This window comes from Lipotes vexillifer, unplaced genomic scaffold (assembly GCF_000442215.2).
Source record: "Lipotes vexillifer unplaced genomic scaffold, Lipotes_vexillifer_v1.1 scaffold120, whole genome shotgun sequence".
Taxonomy (NCBI): domain Eukaryota; kingdom Metazoa; phylum Chordata; class Mammalia; order Artiodactyla; family Lipotidae; genus Lipotes; species Lipotes vexillifer.
The window spans coordinates 1627116-1649222 of NW_006791240.1; the positions used below are offsets into that span (position 1 = coordinate 1627116).

General features: G+C 35.7%; 1 protein-coding gene across 1 annotated transcript in view; it reads right to left on the minus strand.

Annotated features, from left to right (window-relative positions):
• Window positions 1-22107, minus strand: part of NBEA (neurobeachin) — a 640668-nt gene that overhangs the window by 212322 nt on the left and 406239 nt on the right. The window contains 1 exon segment of the mRNA XM_007464249.1: window positions 13749-13892. Coding sequence (XP_007464311.1) covers window positions 13749-13892 — 144 coding nt within the window.

Sequence of the window (22107 nt, forward strand, 5' to 3'; positions counted from 1 at the left end):
AAAGAGTGTTGGGAAGCAGGAGAAGAGTTTGAACAAACAGATGCAGGATATGGACAGTAGGAAATAAGATGGGCCAGCGATTAGGAGGTGTAAAGGGGAGCAGTGTGAGACGGGACTGAAAAAACACGTAGCCTCAAATGTCAGATTTTTTTAGGTCAATGAACCAAAGATTAAAGCTCAGGTATTACAGTGTGGAGCAGTGGTGTCTGTCCTTTTTCGGGCTCACACATCTCTTAGAGAAGATGACTAAATATATGGCCCCTTCCTAGAAAAATTCACATATGAACATTCATCCATCCTGACCGCATAATAAATGAAGTATTCATATTTTGGAGAAAATGAAATTTGGTTATTTATCTCAATGTCTTCCTCTATCTAAAGATTTTTCTGCCTCTGCATTTACTGTTATCTCTTTTTCTCCAGAAAATGTAACTTTCCTCCTGTTCAGGTCAGTTACTCTCTCCATCTGGCATTCGGTCCTACTCTCATCCACTTTAGCTGCTCTTTTATCTTGGTCTCCTCTCCTTTGTTAAGCTTCTGGACTTCAGTTTTCACCTCTTAGTTCCTCATTCCTATCCACTCCTTTTGGCTTCACCCTCATCCTCTACTTAGGCCAAGGTGTTAGGGACATACATATTAATTAATATGCTAAAAGTTTGGAAAAGCCCTTCCATCAATTAAAAAAAAAACACACACAATCTGTGTAACATTTTATTTTTAAACCCAGAATTTTCCAAATACCTTTAACTATACTCTTTTTCTCATTAGCATATTTCAAAATAACTGTGTTCCAAGGAATACCAGTTTGAAAATGACTGAGCCAGAGTTCCTTGACTTCTAAAGCATACTATAGACATAACTCATTTTATTGCACTTGGCAGAGACTGTGTTTTTTACAAATTGAAGGTTTGTGGCAACCCTGCATCCAGAAGCTTGATAGAGCTTTTTTTTTCCAATAGCACTTGCACACTCCAAGTCTCTGTATCACATTTTGCTAATTCTCATAATATTTCAAACTTTTTCATTATTATTATATTTGCTATGGTGATGTGTGATCAGTGATCATTGACATTAATACTGTAATTGTTTGGGGGCACCATGAACCCTACCAATATAAGACTAAACGTAATTGGTAAATGTTGTGTTTGTTCTGACTGCTCCACTGACCATTCCATTCTCTTGTCTCTCTCTCTCCCTATTCCCTGAGACACAACAATATTGAAATTAGGCCAATTAATAACCCTACATTGGCCTGTAAGTATTCAAGTGAAAGGAAGAGTCACAGGTCTCTCACTTAAAATCAAAAGCTAGAAATGAGTAAGCTTAGTGAGGAAGGCATGTTGAAAGCAGAGACAGGCCAAAAGCTAGGCCTCTTGGGCCAAGGAGTTCGCCAAGTTGTGAATGCAAAGGAAAAGTTCTTGAAGGAAATTAAAAGTGCTACTCCAGTGAGCGCATGAATGATAAGAAAGGGAAACAGCCTTATTGCTGACTGGAGAAAGTTTTAGTGGTCTGGATAGAAGACCAAACCAGCCACAGCATTCCCTTAATCTCAAACCTAATCCAGAGCAAGGCTCTGACTCTCTTCAATTCTATGAAGACTGAGAGAGGCGAGGAAGCTGCAGAAGATAAGTCTGAAGCCAGCAGAGGTTGGTCCATGAGATTTAAGGAAAGAAGCCGTCCCCATAATATAAAGGTGAAAGGTGAAGCCAGCGAGTGCTGATGGAGAAGCTGCACTGTAGAAGCAAGCTATCCAGAAGATCTAGCCAAGATAATTTATGAAGGAGGCTACACTAAACAACAGATTTTCACCGTAGATGAAATGGTCTTCTATTGGAAGAAGATGCCATCCAGGACTTTCATAGCCAGAGAGAAGTCAATGCCTGGCTTCAAAGCTTTAAAAGACAGGCTGACTCTTTCATTAGAGGCTAATGCAGTTGGTGACTTTAGGTTGAAGCCAAAGCTCATTTACCATTCTGAAAATCCTAGGGCCCTTAAGAATTATGCTGAATCTATTCTGCCTGTGCTCTATAAAATGCACTAACAAAGCCTGGATGACAGCACATCTGTTGACAACATGGTTTACTGAATATTTTAAGCCCACTGTTAAGACCTACTGCTCAGAAAAAAAGGTTCCTTTCAAATTATTACTGCTCATTGACAACGCACCTGGTCACCCAAGAGCTCTGATGGAGACGTACAAGGAGATTAATGTTGTTTTCATGCCTGCTAACATAATTTCCATTCTGCAGCCCATGGATCAAGGAGTCATTTTGACTTTCAAGTCTCATTATTTAAGAGATACATTTCAATAAGGCTATAGCTGCCATAAATAGTGATTTCTTTCATGGATTTGGGCAAAGTAAATGGAAAACCTTCTGGCAAGGATTCACCATTCTAGATGCCATTAGGAAGATTCGTGATTCATGGGAAGAGGTAAAAATGTCAACATTAACAGGTGTTTGGCAGAAGTTGAGTTCAACCCTTATGGATGACTTTGAGGGGTTCAAGACTTCACTGGAGGAAGTAACTGCAGATGTGGTGGAAATAGAAAGAGAACTAGAATTAGAAGTGGAGCTGGAAGAGGTGACTGAATTGCTGCAATCTCATGATAAAACTTGAAGAGTTGAGGAGTTGCTTCACATAGATGAGCAAAGAAACTGGTTTCTTGAGATGGAATCTACTTCTGGTGAAGATGCTGTGAAGACTGCTGAAATGACAACAAAGGATTAAGAATAGTACACAAACTTAGTTGATAAAGCAGTGGTGGGGTTTGAGAGGACTGGGCCTAATTTTGAAAGCTGCTCTATTGTGGGCAAATGTTATCAAACAGCACTGCATGCATGCTACAGAGAAATCATTCGTGAAAGGCAGCGTCAATCCCTGCGGCAAACTTCACTGTGGTCTTATTTCAAGAAACTGTCACGGCCACCCCACCTTCAGCACCCACCACCCTGATCAGTCAGCAGCCATCAACATCCGGGAAAGACCCTCCGCCAGCGAAAAGATTATGACCTGCTGGAGGCTCAGTTGACGGGTAGCACTTTTTTTTTAACAATAAAGTATTTTTTACATTAAGGGATGTACATTTTTTTAAACACAATGCTATTGCACGCTTAATAGACTACAATATGATATAAACATTAAACATAACTTTTCTATGCACTGGGGAAACAAAAAATTCATGTGCCTCGATTCATTGCAATACTTGCTTTGTGGTGGGGTCTGGAACCGAACCTGCAATATCTCCAAGGTAAGCCTGTCTTCTCTCCTGTTCTCTTTCTGCCTGATTTCCTTCTTGGTATCCCTGAGGAGCTGTCCTTTGTTGGCCAATTAAACCTTGTTGTTCCACAGGGGATCTGACTTTGGGCTACTACTCTTCTATTTTTATATTCTCACTTTCCTTGGGTGATCTCAGGGTTTAAATTATGAGCTCCATGCCCAACTTGGTTCTCAAATTTCAAACCATTCTATACATTTGAAAAAATCTGGATACCCAACAGACCAATCTGACCAGTCATCTTCCGTCTTCTCTCCGCTAAAACCCTGCATCTTTACATTCCCAAACACATTTAACAGCTTCCACGTCATTTCTTCCCCCAGGACAGATTCCCCTCATTCTTACTCTTCACAACTGGTCAATTATCATGGTCTTTTACATCTTACCTCCTAAGTGTTGTTACAAGTTGCCCTCCTCTCCTCTTTCCTCCACCACCAATTTAGTTTAGGCTCCCATCACCTCTGATCTGGACAACAGCCTCCTGCCTCAAGTCTGGACATCCTAAAACCATAATCTGTACAGTGGCCTGAGTAATTTTTAAAACAACATAAATTAGATCTTTTCATGCTTAAAAGTTGTTCATTGCCTCACTGTAGCCTTTAGGATAAAATACAGGTACCTCATGGCACAAAATGCCCCCCACCCCAGTAACCTTCAGAGATTTCTGCCTCATACTTCTACCCGAATAATTTAGACCTACTGTAGTTTCACAGAGAAGGTGGTAGTTTAGCATACTATGTTTACATGTCGTCTGTAACAACTCCAAATCTTTCTAAATCTTTTACTTATTATGATTAACTAAAAGGAACACCCATCCAGAATCCACATGGCGGTCAAGGGCCCTGTTTTGTGTTATCATGGCTTCCTTTGTAGATGTAGGATTTTTTTTTTTTTTCTTTTCATTATCTGTCCTCCCTCTTCACTGTAAACTCCTTGAAAGCAGGAACTTTAATCATATGTGTTCTTTTGCTCCAAGCACCCAGCATAATGTCTTACACACAGTAGATATTCAATATTTTATATTTCTTTTGTTTGGATAACCACGTCCAACCTGAGTCAAGTTGGGATCTGGCAACAGAGAATAAGGACCCAACAGGTCCTTCCAGCTCTTATCTTTATTGTGTGTGATGAATTTTGACATTTTCTATTTGAATCTTTTCTTTTCATTTTATTTCATTTACAAATAATGCTGGTAATAGTCTAAGTAATTGACTTGCTAACACACCAATGGGTTATAATTCAGGATTTTTTTTAAAAAACCCAGAATAAAGCACTGATGTAGTAGAATGAACAAGGGCTTTCGGAGAAAGAAAAGTGGGCTCACTTCTTGGCTCATGTATTGATATTTGTTATATGATCATAAATAAATACCCCAACGTCTGACCCTAAGTTTCCACATCTTAGAATGAAGTATAATACCTAATTCATAGAGTTGTAAAGTTATCTGCCAGCATCATTTGCCCATCCACACTTACTCTTTGCTACTTTAACTAGCTCATTCCACTCCCCCCGCCACCCCGAAAACTTGCTGGTGAATGAAGACTCATCCATACAACCCAATCTTAGATGCAAGATTTATTTTTAAAGAAAGTTTTCTGTGATATTTGGTTCTTAACATTCCTGTTTTAGATACAAATTGAACTGAAATAGCACTACAACTGTATTTAGCTGTTTCATCTGTTACTGACTTAAAATGAAGGAAAAATTCAACAGAACTTTGAGGAAAAAACACATAAAACATTACTATCTGTCATCTTCTGATCAATAAAACTGCCTAAACATTTTATCTGGAAAGAAGATATTTAACAATATTTAGCCAGCAAACTGAGGCTGACTTTCTCTTCTTTTTTGCTGATAAAAAGTTGTTCTAGGGCCTCCCTGGTGGCGCAGTGGTTGAGAGTCCGCCTGCTGATGCAGGGGATACGGGTTCGTGCCCCGGTCCGGGAGGATCCCACATGCCGCGGAGCGGCTGGGCCCGTGAGCCATGGCCGCTGAGCTTGCGCGTCCGGCAACGGGAAAGGCCACGACAGTGAGAGGCCCACATATGGCAAAAAAAAAAAAAAAAAAAAAGTTGTTCTACATTTATATTTATTGGACTGATGATTGATCTGATGGAGCAGATTCTACTGGAATAACTACTTATAAACGGATTTCCATGTAAAACTTGTCCTTAGTGCTGACTGTTTATGTTGAGGTACCCTTGCAGGCTGTTGCCCTGGCTCCATAGCGCTAAGTCATCGAAACAAAATAATTAAATAAATAAAATATTTTCAGTATGCAGAAGGACTAATTTGTCCTTTTGTATGGCACTGCTCTAAATGTAGTGGCAAAATCAGTTTTTTACCTATTTGTGAATTAGTGCCAAAGTCTTTCAGAGGGAGGGCAGAGCACTCAGAGGTGAGGCAGTGATGAAACCTCACCTCTTCCTCTTCTCCAAGTTGTTAACGCCCAGAGTTCGGCATTAGGAAAACAGTTTTGTTATCTCACACTTTTTTTCCCTCCAAGTGTGACAGATGTGGTGACCCACATGTTTTCAACAGGTGAATAATATCCTCATCATATCCTCTTTAAAAAACATGACATTTGAAACATTAGCTGCCTACATGTAGGAGAGAGATGGTCTATTGGTAAGTGAGTTGAGTTGTTCATTGCCACTACTTTTCAGGTTGGTAGTAAATATAACTATAAATCTGTAGAGGGATTACTTTGTGGGAAACTCTCCGTACAGAGAAAACAGTAAAAAATAAAAACCGGTTTCAACTAGAACACTGTATTAGAAAGAACAGACCTCATCACTGTGGTTTGTGAAAGATTTGCAGCATAACAAAGAATGGCTTATTCTTAAAATAAAAAAAAAAGATGTAAGAACATTATATATGAGCTGAATCATGGTTGATGTCTAACAAACGTGGTTGAATTATGTCCTTTTATTATATTTTAAATTTACAAAGTTTGGTTAGTTGGATGTTGTTTCAGTTAAAAGTACCTTAAAAGTGTTTTTATAGACTACAGAATCCATGGTTGGAGAGAACATACATTTTTGGAGATACAGAAAGATGGATACAGTAAAATATTTGCAGACTCTAAAATGGCCTTGTAGACACTGTAAAAATAATGAAGAAAGGCTAAGAAGGCTAGATATTCAAGGTGAAGCTTTTATTGATTTTCACAACTTTTCAGCTGAATTAAAAAATTAACTTAGAAGTTTAAGTATTTTAGCTTTTGTAAGAAATGGGCATGTGTTAATGTTGTCTCTAAGAGCTTTGCGAATTCTGTTTGAAGCTGAACACGAACCCTTTGGGTATACTATTTATGACTGCAAAGCAACTTCCTAATTCAAAGAGAGAGAGAAAAGACTTATAAAGACTCATAAGGCTTTTTCAACATCAAATAGCTTTTATTAAACAACATTTTGATGAGTTAAGTGTGAGTGAGTCAGGGACATATGGATTAAATTTCCCTTAAAACACATTTGGGTTTAAAAATTAAGGGGAAAATCCTGAGCAAAATGCATTTCAGAGAATCCAGAATGTTTAAAAGATATTTTCCCCTAAATACAAATATCAGGTTGATTCCAGTCTAGTTAGACTTTGTAATTAAAACATCTTAAGTGTAACTGTTAAGGAATTTTTTAAAAAATACTAGTTTTTTCAGGAAAAGAATCTTCATTAATCATATTAGAATTGGACTGTGTGGAATAGTTAGGCCTGACTCAAGCAGACATGATCTGAGTCAGAATTTATCTGCATCTATGAAACAACTGACCTTGTTCTCATCTATAGTATTTATATTCTTATTCCATTAAACAATTATAGTAAATTTTTTCTGTGCTTTCGGCTTATATTCCTTTTTCTTCTTTAAATAACACATTTCCCTGAAAAACTCTTAGGTTTTAGAATTCTGTTTTTCCTTTCATTTTATTATTATAATTTTCTAGACTCCTGAGTTCTTCCTTCTTGTATGCCCTATACTTTGTTTTTATCTTCCTTTCTTATTAGCTCAGTTTTTAGGTAACATTCACTCCTTAAATAAACAACTTTGCCTCTGGTAGATGAACATTTCAAGTTAGAACATTTAAAGGCCTAAATTATCTATCTGATCATCTTAATTGTCTACTTTCACTTTATTAGGGTAGGCATATTCTATACCATAATTCCTGGTTATTTGAGTTGCTGAGTGGGGGTAGCAGAACTGATTCTCCTGCTTTTTTTTTCCTATCAGTCTCCGAAGCCCAGAGTTCTACACAGTCACTAAGTACTCAAAAACTGTTACTGAGTAAGTAAATGAGTATGTGAAATGCAGTCAAATAGAGATTTAGGGAGGTAGGAATGGTCAACCTTAAAAAAATTCTAAGTAAATAAGCGCAGAGGGCCAACTGTACAGTGATGGATGGTAATTAGAATTGTGAAGGTGCTCACTTTGTATTTATACAGATGTTGAATTATAACGTTGTATGCCTGAAACTTTCATAATTTAAAAAAATTCTAAGCAATGGTTTCCTCCTCCGTCCCTATCATTTGATACCTGCTTTTAGTTTGAATTGGTGGAACAGAGATTGCACGAAATACAAAGAATTTGACTGGTTAACGATAAGAAAAACAGTCTGAACAGTTACTGCCCTCTAAACATCAGTGAAAGTGCATGGGAACTGTGATGAGCTTCAAAGGTGAGTCACGTGGGGAAAGTGATTGTCATTTAGGAGAACATCCCGTTGACTACATTCTATTTCTCTTAGTAGACCTCCCTTATTTCTATATTTTTCTCATTCTTAAATTCACATATGCATTTCTTCTAAGTTTCGGATTCTTGACTTTGGTTAGAGTGTACGCGCGCACATGCGTGCGCGCGTGTGTGCGCGTGCGTGCGCACGTGTGTGTGTGTGTGTGCATGTGTGTGTGTGTGTGTAAAGGATTATAAATCTACCATTTTGAAACCCACCCCCACAAAAAATCCAACCCTTACACTCTAACACTTCTTCCCCATGTTGCTAAGTTCCCTGTACTAATTATTCTTTTTAAAATATTCAAAATAACATTATAGTCCATTGGTTATAGGACATCTTTTCCATGTGATAGAGTTATTATTTTTTTGATTAAGAGTCACAGTGGTATCTTGATGTTAAAAATGGGGACCTTAAGAGACATTTAGTTAAAATGACATAATTAGTAGAAATTGGGATGGAACCAAGATTAGCTTAACTTTAGATCTTTATACACTGGAAAAGACAAGTAATGAACTGAGTCATTATTTGAATGATTTAATTAGTATGAACATATGATCTGATAATTCAAGCTCCCAAATACTTAATTTCAAGAGCTCAAAAGTTTTATTTTGTCTCTTTGTTTTGGTATAAATTAACTAGATAATTATCTCAGCTCTCCAGTTTACCTATAATGAACTTTTTCAATGGGAACATTTTAAGGGCAAGTAATGTTGTTAGATTTCTTCATGGTTCAAAGGTACATGGGATATGCTTGATAGCCTTAAGGAATTTACAGTCTAAAAGGAGGGATAAAACATATAGAATAGCATCTACAGAACAAGGCTTTATGGAATAAGTGTCTTAAGATTAATATAATCAAAATTTGGGGGGTAGTTATAATAAAAAAGATAGATAATAACCAGCATTGGGAAGAATGTGGAGAAATTGGACCCTCCCACACTGCTGATGGCAATTAAAATAATGAAGCCACTTTGGAAAACAGCCTAGCAGTTCCTCAAAAAGTTAAAAACAGAGTAATTATTTGACCCAGCAATTCCATGCCTAGGCATATACTCAAGAGAAAAAACTTATGCTCAAATAAAATGTTGTAAATAAAAGCTCATAGCAGCATTGTTAGTTATAACAGCCAAAAAGTGGAAATGAACCAAATGTCCATCAACATTTTAATGGATAAATGACAAAGAATGGATAAACAAAATGTGGTACATTCACACAATGGAATATTATTTGCCATAAAAAAGATATACATGTTATGACATGGATGAACCTTGAAAACATCATGCTAACTAAAAGAAGCCAGTCACAAAAGACTGCATATTATATGATTCCACTGATATGAAATGTCCAGAATAGGCAAATCTCTGGAGACAGAAAGTAGATTAGTGGTCCTCTAGGGCTGTGGAGGAAGGATGGGAAAGTTGGGGGGAACGGCCAAAGAATATGAGATTCCTTTCTGAGGTGATGAAATGTGCTAAAATTGTGGCAATGGTTGTGTAACTGTGAAATCATTAAAATCACTGTGCACTTTAAATGGGTCAATTGTATGGTATGTGAATTGTATCTCAATAAAGTTGTTGTCAAAAAATGTTATAGGGGGATTCCCTGGTGGCGCAGTGGTTGAGAGTCCGCCTGCTGATGCAGGGGACACGGGTTCGTGCCCCGGTCCGGGAAGATCCCACATGCCACGGTGTGGCTGGGCCCGTGAGCCACGGCCGCTGAGCCTGCGCGTCCAGAGCCTGTGCTCCGCAATGGGAGAGGCCACAACAGTGAGAGGCCCGCGTATCGCAAGAAAAAAAAAAAAAAAAGTTATGGGGTGATAAGACTGGCTAGTGAATATTTCACAAAGTATTTTATTAAATAGGTATAAAAAGGGGTAGAGATTTTGATAGGAGATAAGGGAGGGTGTAGATTAGAGATGTGTGAAGGATATTTCAGGTAAAAAGAGAAGTTTGAACATTGGTGGTGTGGGCTTGTAGAAAATTGTTTAAGTTATTTGACATTAAATACATGGGTGGATTGTTGGTAATAACAGCTTACATATACATAAACAAAACATTTTTAACAACTTACAGAACTGATAAAGCATGAAGGACCATCATCATTAACATTAACTCAGAATTCTCTAAATTAGCAAAATTACTAACATTTGGAAGTAACAATAAAGGAATCCGTATGAATTCTAATTCTATTATGTAAAATATTTCTATTGTTACCCTCATATGTGACAGAACTACTACTCTAAAAGAAATGAAATACATTCTATTAGTGGGAGACAAGCCTTTCTATCAATTAAATTAAATCATTCACTTGTCAATTCACACAAATTTGAGTTAATTTTAAATTTTAGTTACTCAATAATTACTTGAAGAAATAACCTGCCGAGCTAAATTTCAAATTAAAATAAATAATTGAGATTTTAGATTAAAATCAGTTGAATTACACAAATTAATTTCAATGTTTTAAGTAACAATATAATTAGTAAGTTGAAATTTTTAATTACATATGAAATCTTAGGTGCTAATTCACTTCGGTCAATCTCTACAAACTAAAAAAGCAATTAAAATAAATCAAGTTAGATGTTATTAATGTAATAATTGATTGGCATAGTTCTATATTATAATCATATTAGCCATTTGCAACAATACATAATAAATTGAGTAATTACTAGTCACACATATTTAACTTGCCTCTTGAGATGAACAGCTTGGGAAGAAAGGGAACTAAAAGTGAAACAGAAAATTGTATGACATTTAAAACTGTAGAACTTTGAGGACACCGTATCTTTATTAAAACTAGAAAATTCCAAGGAAACTGGAGAAAACATGAGAAAGGGTCAATGTTTAAATACAATTGTGCTGAAAATACCCTGTCAGCTTTTTTTTAACTTACTAGATGATTTTTGGGAACACATATATAAAACTAAAATGAATTACTATGCTTATTCATAAACTTCTAAGTATATACACATATTTATTTAAAGACACTATTTGGTGTATTTTAGTTTGTGCCATATACTACATATTTTTAAGGAAATACATTATTTTATACACTTGTTAACCTTATGCAAGCTATTTAAATTTGTCTTGACCTCTATATCCTCATTTGTAAAATTAAGGTAATAATAATTGTATCTACCTCTCAGGATTGTTGTGACTATTAAATAGGTTATTGCACATGAAACACCGCCTGGTTCCTAGCAAGACATGCTGGCTATACTTCTTCCTCTTTTTTTTTCTTTTTATAAACAGAAACTGATCCTAAGAAAGACATTATTATTTAGCAAATTTTGACTTCTGAGACGGAGATAACAATTACTTGGATAAGAATTTGTTAAAGCAACAAAAAAAGTTATGTATTCATGTGCTTTAAAACTTATAGCTGACTTTTTTTAAAACCTAAGAATACTGGTTTGTAATTAACTTCCAAAATTATTATTATTATTATTTATTTCTGCAGTACGCGGGCCTCCCACTGCCGTGGCCTCTCCCGCCGCGGAGCACAGGCTCCGAATGCGCAGGCCCAGCGGCCACGGCTCACTGGCCCAGCCGCTCCGCGGCATGTGGGATCTTCCCGGACCAGGGCACGAACCCGCATCCCCCGCATCGGCAGGCGGATTCTCAACCACTGCGCCACCAGGGAAGCCCCAAAATTATTTTTATGTGACATTGTCACTATCATGGCAGTCCAGATTAGTAAGCAGGCTTCAGCATTTACAGAATGAATCTGTTAGACACCTATATATTACACAGACTATTTCTGTGGCTGTTACTTCTCCCTTCACAAAACATCCATCCCCTACTTCTTTTCTACTGCATTCAAAGTTCAGGGTCACATTTGTGCGCTGCTGATTTAAACATGAACACTGTAGACTAAGTAGAAGATCAATATTTTAGGACAGTTTATAAGATTTTTCAGACACGAGGATTCCACATAAAGAGTATGAGTTAGGATTTGCTGGATAGGGAAAAGAGCAAATCTGCTCAAAGAAAAATCTGCTTAAAAGACAGAAGTTGTAGGAGTATTGGTAGAGACCGTTGGCTAAGATTCGATTTTTAAACAGTGTATTTCAAGCCTGCTTTCATTGCTCTTTACATATTTTAACTTAATGTTATTTTGAGAATTTTGTTTATAAGCATAAATTAATATTAATAATTACTCAAGCCACCATTAGAAGAGAGAAATATAAAGGAGTCATTAATCATTACCAGATTTTGCTTCTGGTATTAGTGGGCATATCTCATCATAATAAACTTCAAGGTACTAGCCAAATTTGTATCAACTAATTACCTGTGGGAACTAAAGACCAGAGATGCTAAACTAAACTGTATAATTATTGAACATATCTGTGAGGATATGTGAATGAGGAAAGGCAACACATTACCTCAACAGGTCAGAAATCGTGTTTGTGAATTTTCTCTAGTTCTTTAGGATCAAGAATAAGACCAGAAAATGAGAAAACAATCTGTGGCAAAAAGAAATAATGGACTTCATTCGCTTAAATTGCCAAGTGGCCTCAGATAAAAATCTCTGAACTACTAAAAAAACCCACAAAAACAACACTACTAAAAACTTGAACATTTCCTCGGGAATTCAAGGCAAACGTTTGTTCATGGACTTAAGATTGGTTTTAAATAGGAAAAATCGTTTTCATGATACAGAATTGCTAATAACATAGGCATATCCAGGAGCTGGTGTTAGAATAACCTTATTAAACATTTTCTAGAAGAGGAAGAATAACGTTCCTCTCCAGTTTACAATTAACATCTTCTCTTTGGTAAAGTGAGAGATTTCTAACTGGCAGAAATATTGTTGGAGACTTTCCTAATGCATGCCAGGTAATTTTCAGCTTAGTTCTGGAAACAGGAGCGCTATTTTGTAAACATAATGATGAATGTAAGTCCACTTCTCTACTGTCATCTGCCACTCCAATGTTGTATGGGGTGAAAATATAGAATAGAGGTTAAGATTCAACCACTTTTGAGACCCTAAAGCAGGAGATTTTAGCCTGAGATCTAGGATATGATTCCACAGACTGGTTTCCAGGGGTCAGTGAACCCTCTGATACTGTGTACAAGACTGTCTGTGTACCTTCATGAAACAATCTGCTTTCACCAGATTCTCAAAAGTGGTTTAAAAACCAAAAATGGTTATATGCCAACACTAAGGTATATATAGCCCATTGGGCCATTGTAGATGCTGCTCTGAATTGACCTTAGACGAGCACCAGGACAAAGTGAAAACTGAGGGTGGGCAGGTGAAAGTATGTCTCCTAGTAGTGGGGATTAGCAGTGCGGGGAGAGAGGAAAAAAAAACAGAGATGGGGAGGGACATTCCCAAGAGTGACAGCAGGAAGGAAATGGCTTATTTCAATGGTCACCTGCCCGAAGTGGCTATTTTTCACGGCTGTTAGCATGTTAGTCATATGTGAAGTCTACCATCCCGTTCCCCCCCACCAGCCCCCCAATTATTCAGGCAGTTAGATGGGAACAGTTTATGCTATCCATTATTTCTCCTATATTAAAAGCTGCTCTTCACTACACAGAAAGTAGATGCTATTCATTTATCATTAGTTTGATATGTATTTTCCTCTCTTCAATACTAGAAATGAGATAAATTATTAATGTTCACGTGATTGAGCATTGCTCCAACCACTGGCACTAGCTTATTCATCAGGAGATAGATTTTAAATTCAATAACTTTGTGTGCATTTATTACTTACAAAAAATTAAAAGATATTTAAAAATTTACCTGCAAGATTGTCGATTTCCTTCTCTTGGAGCAGACTGACGGCATCGTCATCTCCTTCCAGCATAAGCTCTGTCTCTGCATTCTGATTCACTATTGCTTGACTCCGGAATGTTTTCTTAGACTTTACTACATCTTCTTCAGTGCCTAATCACAACCAAAACATAATAATTTAGGTCACTGTGATTTACTTTCTTATAAATCCATTACTTTCTTATAAATATATGCTGCATTTACATACTACTTTCAATTATAGAAGATTTTTACCTTCTTTATCTTGTTTGGCCTAAGTAACTCCACCAGAAAGGCAAGGGGTGTAATCACCTGCTCTTATGTTGCAGATGAGGAACAGGCTGAGAAAGCTACATGCCTTGTTGGGGAACCTAGGACTTGGGACTCTAAGATCACTGCACTTTCTACCAAAAATCTGTACGTCACCACAAACTTGCTTTTCTGATACATAAAATTAAACACTTTTACACAATTATACTTCAGTGTGAATTAGATAATCAACTGATCAGATCATTTTTTAAAGTAGGTAAGTATGAAGAAAAGAAGAAAGCATTCACATCTGAAGGGAGAAATGGTTGTTACTGGGAAGCTACAGAAAGGCAGAGTAAGGAATGATGCAGACATATAATGTACATCAAAACAGCCATTTCCTTAGCAATGGATGAAATAAATAATGGCTTTCTAAAGTGATATCCTTATTTTGATATAAAAAATAGTACAAAATTCAAACACACAAAAAATAACTCAGAAAAATTGAAATATAGCAAGAGTTGACCTAGCATTAACTTGTTAATCAATGCGCAGGTTAGAAATTACAACACATTTAAATCTCTCATGGATTTGACTGCTTAACAAATATTTCAATATTTGCATTCAAACATCTGCTTCGGCAGGTGCCATTGAATCTGAAATTATTACTGAGCTACAAGGAAATTATATGTATACAGCTAAGAAATACCTTTATTTCATGTCACTTGAAGTTGGAATTCAACCTGGAAGAAAATGGTGTAATTTACTGTGTTCTAGCTTTAGTATTAGGATATAGGCTTCAAGGAGCAGCATTAACTAGAAAAACACCTTCACATTTCATTTGGTATAGTGGATATATTCCTGAATATGGGAGCCTAATAAATCACTGCTACACAGCATTTTTGTATCATAGTTTTAGGGGATGTTTATGGTATTGTGTATACATGCAATTACTCTGCAAATCTTGTCATGCCTTTGGCCAAAATCCTCTCCAGTGAACAATGAATACTTCCGGTCAATTCTCCTAGGCCCAGTACAGGACTGCCAACAGTCCCCTACTGCCTGTGGATATTTGCTCAACCATTTTCTTGGACGTGCATCTAGCTGTGGTAAAACTTGCATTGTAAACCAGACTGTTAGCTTCTTTCTTTGCAGCTTTCACATTTCTTTTTGTTAGTGACTCAGAGCCAATTCTGTTTGCTAAAACATTAACAAATTGACGCAAAGGTAGCCCAGAGAGGAGTAAAAAACACATGTTGAGGAACACAGCATGTCATGACAGCACTGTAGAGTGTCACTGGCTGAGAGGTACCGTCTGTCATCCTAGCTCTTACTGGACAATAGCATCTAGAGAGCAGGGTTTAAATATAGCTTAACAATATAAAGTAACAGATTGTTAAATATATCTTTCAATAAATACTTCAGAGACATACAGATCAATGCTACATGGAAGGTGAGGGGAATTAAATGGCTTATATGTGTAGTCCTCTTTCACTGGCCCACAGATGATTCTTATTTCTGGAATAAAAGCTTGAGGATTGATTACTGAATGCTCCAGAACCTTATCTTAATTTCATTTGGATTCTTGGTGTTATAAAGCCAGCACAACAGTAATCTTCTGGGGACAGCTATCTTTATACGTTGTTTGCTTCTTGGGTAGTAACTTAATTTGAGAAACTCGGAGCTTGCATCATCTGAGAACAAAGAGGCAAATCCAGTGATTAATAACCAAGAAATCTCTCCTGAGGTCTTTACAGCCATATTTCTACTAGGCGTCATCAGCTGGAGAGTCCTAGTTCCACGTTTCCCTAAACTGAACGAATTATCTTTTGCTTCTTCACCTCCTCCTATTTTGATCTACCCACGTAATTAAGCCACAGACACAGGATTCATTCTGTAAGGTGAGGGACTTGACCCATCTCAAGCCATCATCATTCTGGTTTAGAAGGCCTTAATAGCTCCCTTATTCACACCACCCCCCATACTTTTGTCAGAGTATTATTATTAAACACTAATAAGTTGAGAATATTTTCCTGCTTAATATTGTGTGTTAACCCCTCCCAATCAACAACACTCAGTGCAAGGCTTCTACTCTAGGACACAAATCTAAACCCCTTAGCATAACTGATTAAGGCCTTTTACCCTCTCATTACCAGTTTTGTCTCAGTTTTTCTTACTCCCCCATGAGCAATACTGGACCATTTACAGCTTCCAAAATATGTCATGTTTTCTCAGACCTCTTTAAAAAGTGCTAAAAGTATTCCCTCAATATGGTATGTCCCTTCCTTCCTCCTTTGTTCGGCTAATTCTTACTTAACCTTCAAAACTCACCTCCTTCAGGTGCCTTTCCTAACCGATCCATACTTTCACAGTCTACACAGAACTCAACCACACTGAGTGGGTGCTATCTGTTATGTGTATGTCTTCTCCACTGGGCTATATAGCCTCATTCTGCAGCCTCAGTGCCTGGTACTCAGCAGGTGTGCCATGAACACTTGCTGAACGGAAGTTCAAGTCTACCCACCCAGAGTTCCCCACTCTGATCTCTTAAGGCAGGTTTGTGTGCACTCTCCCACATGCTGCTTTTTCTGGCCATGCAGCGTGGCATGTGGGATCTTAGACCCCAACCAGGGATCGAACCTGTGCTCCCTGCGTTGGAAGTGCGGAGTCTTAACCACTGGACCACCAGGGAAGTCCCATCCCTTATGCTTCGTAAATCCTGCTACTCTAGTAGTTATATGTATTATAATCGTTTGTGTGCTTGTTATCTCCACACAGCCTGGAAGCTCCTTCCTGGATGACTAGAAACATCCTTCTGTCTTTGTAATCGCAGTTATTAGCACGCTGCCTGGGACACAGCAAGTCCTCATAAATACTGAATAAATGAATAACCTGAGACATAGAAGTTACCTCTGGATATCTCTTAACCTGAAGATTCCAGGATATCTCAGAGATTCTTGGTGAATTGCCTTCAGTTTGAGCGCTTATTGAAGAATCTATGAATTCACATGAAAGGGAACTTGGTTCTTTACATGAAATAGTCAATAAAGCCCTTTATGCATGAGCCAGCTTAATAAAGCAAGTTTTTCCTTGTATCACAGCTGTGTGCATTCTGCTTTGTCTTTTTTAAAAAGGCTTTACATTACTCTTGTGTTATTAAAAATATAAAATAAAATTAAAATCTTCCAATAAAGAAAATTTAGTCAAAGGAATGAGAGCTCTCAAATGTATATTATATTTGAGAAATGTATATTCAATTTTACCCCCTCTAGTTTTAAAGCAGTAAAACAATTATGTCTTCAAAAGATATGTAGTAAACTAATCCCTACCAACACACCAAACTTATCGTCCCTGTTCAAGTGTTATCAGTTTGCAGCTCAGTAAACTTCCTGATTTTTACGATACTGCACCAAACATTTATCTAAATGAAAGTATATGAGATCCAAAGGTGCTTTTCAATCACAATATCCTTTATGAATTAGACTTTCATTTATCAAAATTACAGGCAAAAAGAGGTAAGGTCTCAAAGGGCTGTCTCATTACAAGGCTTATAAACACTGTCCTTAGAAAGAATTGGTTTAACACCCAGCAAATCAAAATCTGACTGGGAAGAGAATTTATTTGAGATCATCTATCTTCAGAAGACATGTTGGACTGAGTGCACTTCTTGGCCTCTTTAGCCATTCATCAGGAAATTAACAAGCGAGTACCACAAACCACCAGAATGCCTTAGCTTTGAAAATGTGAATTATGTATTAAGCTGGATAGGCTAGACATACACCCTTATTTTCTAAGAAAACATTAAAATGCCATAAAATCTGAAAGGTTTCAGAATAAAAAATCCCACCAAATTATAGATTAATGAAGCCAAATCCAAAAATTACACTTATTTTCCACATCATGTTACAAATAACAAATACAGGAAAACATCCTATACACATTAGATTTCTTAGTAAGTAAATATGCTTAAAGCTCTGTATGTGAAAATGCCATCTAATATAGAATACTGCATTACATGGACCTAAATGAAGCTCCTCTTTTGTAATATTTCTCTTAATAATAAGGATCCACGTGAAACAAAGTATATTTTAAAAGTGAAGTAATGAGAAAACTATGTTTCTGTTTTTAGTACTGTTATTATACTCTAGCATTATTACTACTATAATAATAATAATTATTAATTATCATTTAAAAATTATATTGTTATTTTAAACAAGGGTAAGTTAAAATATAGAAGTGATAAATTGGAGACATTAACTTATCTTGATAATATTCAGAGAATATGTCTAACTGGAATGTCTGGGCAATTAAGGCAAAGAAATTTCATTTGCCTATCATGTCTTTTTCTATTGATACACATAAACAGTTAATGTAAAGAAAAATACTATAAAGTAGTTTATTTCTGTTTAAGGAATTATTCTATAGACAACTCTAAAACATCTATACCAATAAGGAAAAAAGTAATTTATAACAATAGGGAAACAATAAATCATGTCTGTGTGGTTAATGCATGAAGAGAAAAGATATAAACCCATAACAAGCCAATTTTAGTGTAGCAGGGGCTTCTTACCAGTTTTATATTATAGTTATCATTTATTTTCCACTGAGTATGGAAATATGGCTTTAATTTTCATTTATTAAAATGATACATGAACATACATGTGTATCTACCTACCTATCTACTTATCTACCTATATTATGTATATCTACTCCGTAAGAACACATTTTCCATGTTATTTGATCTGTACAATTTAAGTACATGGTGTAAGACTCATGAGCTGGCCCCTGCTTATTTAATATCTCACTAATTTACTGATTTGACCTCTTCACACTTTATATTCCCCAAGAGCTGAATGCTTTTGTTCCCAAACATGCCACACTGTTTCAAACCTTTAAGTCTGACATGTGTAATTTCTTTTACATGGAATTCTCTTACCTGCTCTGTCGTTCAGAATTCAGTTTAGTTGATTATTCTCTTCACTGTATAAATTTTGTATCTTATAAGTCAAAATATATTATTTTTTGATATTTTTAAGTCTTTTATTTAGGTATTCTCACATTAGATTTTAATTTCCAGTGTATCGAGTGCCAAAAAAAGTGGCAATCAATAAATATTTGTTAAGTGAGCACATGAAAATACAAACATAATTTGCATATTAATCATTTTATATGTACAGTACTTAAGAAAAGTTACTTTTCTCTTTATGTCCTTTACAGTTTCCTCGTAAATGAGTAAGGTGGACTGTGTGATTTGCAATTCTTACTTTATTTTTCCTGCAAACATCCATTAAAAACGTATTTTACAAATATATCCAGACCGATCTCCTAACCTCAGTTTCCTAGCCCGTTGAAAGAGAACCAAGTATTTTTTAACTCAACTCTCACAGGATTATTGCAATGTTGAAATGAGACAATGGATGCTGAAATACTGTGAAATGTGTGAATATTATTTATATAATAAGCTCTCAAAATGTTTGTTAAAATGTTGATAAAATAAACTAACAAGAGTATTAAAAGTTTACTAAGTACATAATTTAAAAATGAACAAGAATACAACCAATGCTTTATTGCTTACAATAATGCTGCCTAAGATTTATATAAAGGGGGAAAGAAGCAGGCTGATGTGAGGATTTAAAAACTCAAATAAGATAATGGATGCGTCTAAGGTCTTATTAGCACAATACCTAGTCAATAATGAGTATTCAACAAATAATGGTTTCCTTTCCTTCAATTGGGATTAATCTTCTTCCCTCCATCATGCTGTTGTAACACTGTTTATATTCATTACAAGGCAATACAAGCCTTCAACACCTCCCCTAGATCGGATAATTCCTGAAGACAGCAAGGATAGCGTGTAGGCAGGTACCATGAAGTGTTTGTAAAGCTGAATGGAGTGTAAATAGCTTACATTAAAAACTGATTTTCCCTCAATAACCATATTATTCATTTAAAGATATTATTAAATAAAATTACATAAGCATCAATATGTTTGACATGCATTTTTGATTTTGTATATAGGCATCTTAAAAATATAAATGTTCTTAATATCTTGGATAAGGAAAAAACTGCTTTCTCAACAAAGTTGATATCGCAATTTGCTTTAGAGAATGATAAAGATGAGCCATTTAATACATACTTTTCTTCCATCATTGGAAGGAAATGGGAAGAATGGAAATTTAGTCTCATTGTAATTTAATCTAAATGCAATATCAGGAAATTCTAATGTTTCTAAACATCTTGAAATCAGTTTAAGATGGCAGTCTTTTTTGGAGGAGAAATTCTTTTCAATATACACCATTTCACAACATTTTTAGCTTGGGAAATGTGTTTTGACAAAAATCTCCCCTTACGTAAGAGAAAATGCTGCAATTCATTTTCAAACCTAAATACTTCTTTTAGGAGTATTAATGACACATAAATACTTTGGGAAATTTTAAATAGACATTACTTTTTCTCATTAAAGCTGAAATCAGAGCAACAAATATCTTTACAGAACAGCGCTTTTAGTAACTCCAATAATATTATTTAATTTCCACCAAAAGGAAAAGATTTTAAGATAAATACTCCCAACTAATTACATTAAATATGGTGATATGATCTTGTGCAATAATACGTATGAATCAATCTATTACTGAGAATTTTACAATTTTGAACATTTTAAACAAGATGAAAGAATGGTTTTTGTTGTATTGAGAAACCTAACACTCAAAAATGTTTTATGTCAATCTTAATGTGAGATAAAAGCAGTAATACATACATAGAACAAACTTCACTGTAATAGTCATTTACTGAAAAGTAAGTATTTTTCTTTGTAAATAATTTAAATTCAAAATTAAATTTTGCCTTTGACATTATAGCACAGACATAGTATTTCCTTTCTTAAGTAACGTAAATGATGATGACATAGAAGGAAAGACCTGCTGAAGGCCGAGGACTGAAAAAAAAAATCATCTTCTGTATAGAACAGGATTAAAGAAAAAACCGTCTTTGCAATAGAAAAATCCTAATGGTAAGGACTGTTAGTGATACTGAATAAAAACACTATTGGAAAGAATGACTGGAAAACTCAGGTATCTTTTTTTCTCTTTTATATTTGATGTTGAGTCAGGAGCCTCACTTTATCAATACAAAATCTTTTTATGAAAGCAAGTATTTCTATAAATGCAATAGACTGTTTCTATTCAAATAAACAATTTCTATTTGTTGTTTCAAACACACTTTACATAAAAATCTGAATAGTTATTGACTAAATTTAATTAATACAGATAAAAAATCTGGACACAGATTTTACACATCAAATTCTTCATTTCTTAGTTGTGGGTAGTTTAGTCTGAATGCGTTGGATTTAACCATGGTTCTCAGTTCAATTCATTTCTGTTGACAGAGAATATATTTTGTAATTCAAAATAGATATTATCTATATCACCATAAAACTACCAAGATACCAGCTTCAAATTTATAATGAATTTGATTCAGAAATGGTAATGCTTACTTGAATCAATAACTGATATTACTATTTATGGTCCATTTTAATACATTGTTATATCACATAAAATTAGAGTACAGCATGAGTAACTTGTACAGACTTTTGATTGTTTTAAACTAGGCATAAACATTACACCTGAAGGCAGGCTGTTCTCTGAAAACCTTGAACTTATTTCAACGGCAGAGTAAATATCCAGAATTAGCAATGTGGACATTAATTAAGATGGAATGTTCACAGATTATTATTCTAAGTGATAAGTTCCTATTCACATTAGTTATACTTGTAAATGATTTACTGGACTATAAGAAATAAAAGAAAATGGCTACCTAACATCAACAGTTATTGCTCTGTGGAAAAGGACATCAAGGACACTTGCAAGTAAAAGAATTGGATCAATATTAACGTGATTTTCATTTCATGCTTCCCCAACTCCAGTAAGCTGACAATATACTCTGATTATGTGAACTGCCTCAGAGTAACACAGAAGAGGTTATTAGAGCAAGAGGTGGAAAGGGAATGCACTTTTTATATTGACAGGCCTGCTAATAGAGTATACTGATTTTCAAAGACATGCAATGCATTTTTACAATTTGGTTCTGACAGCAAAAACGGAAT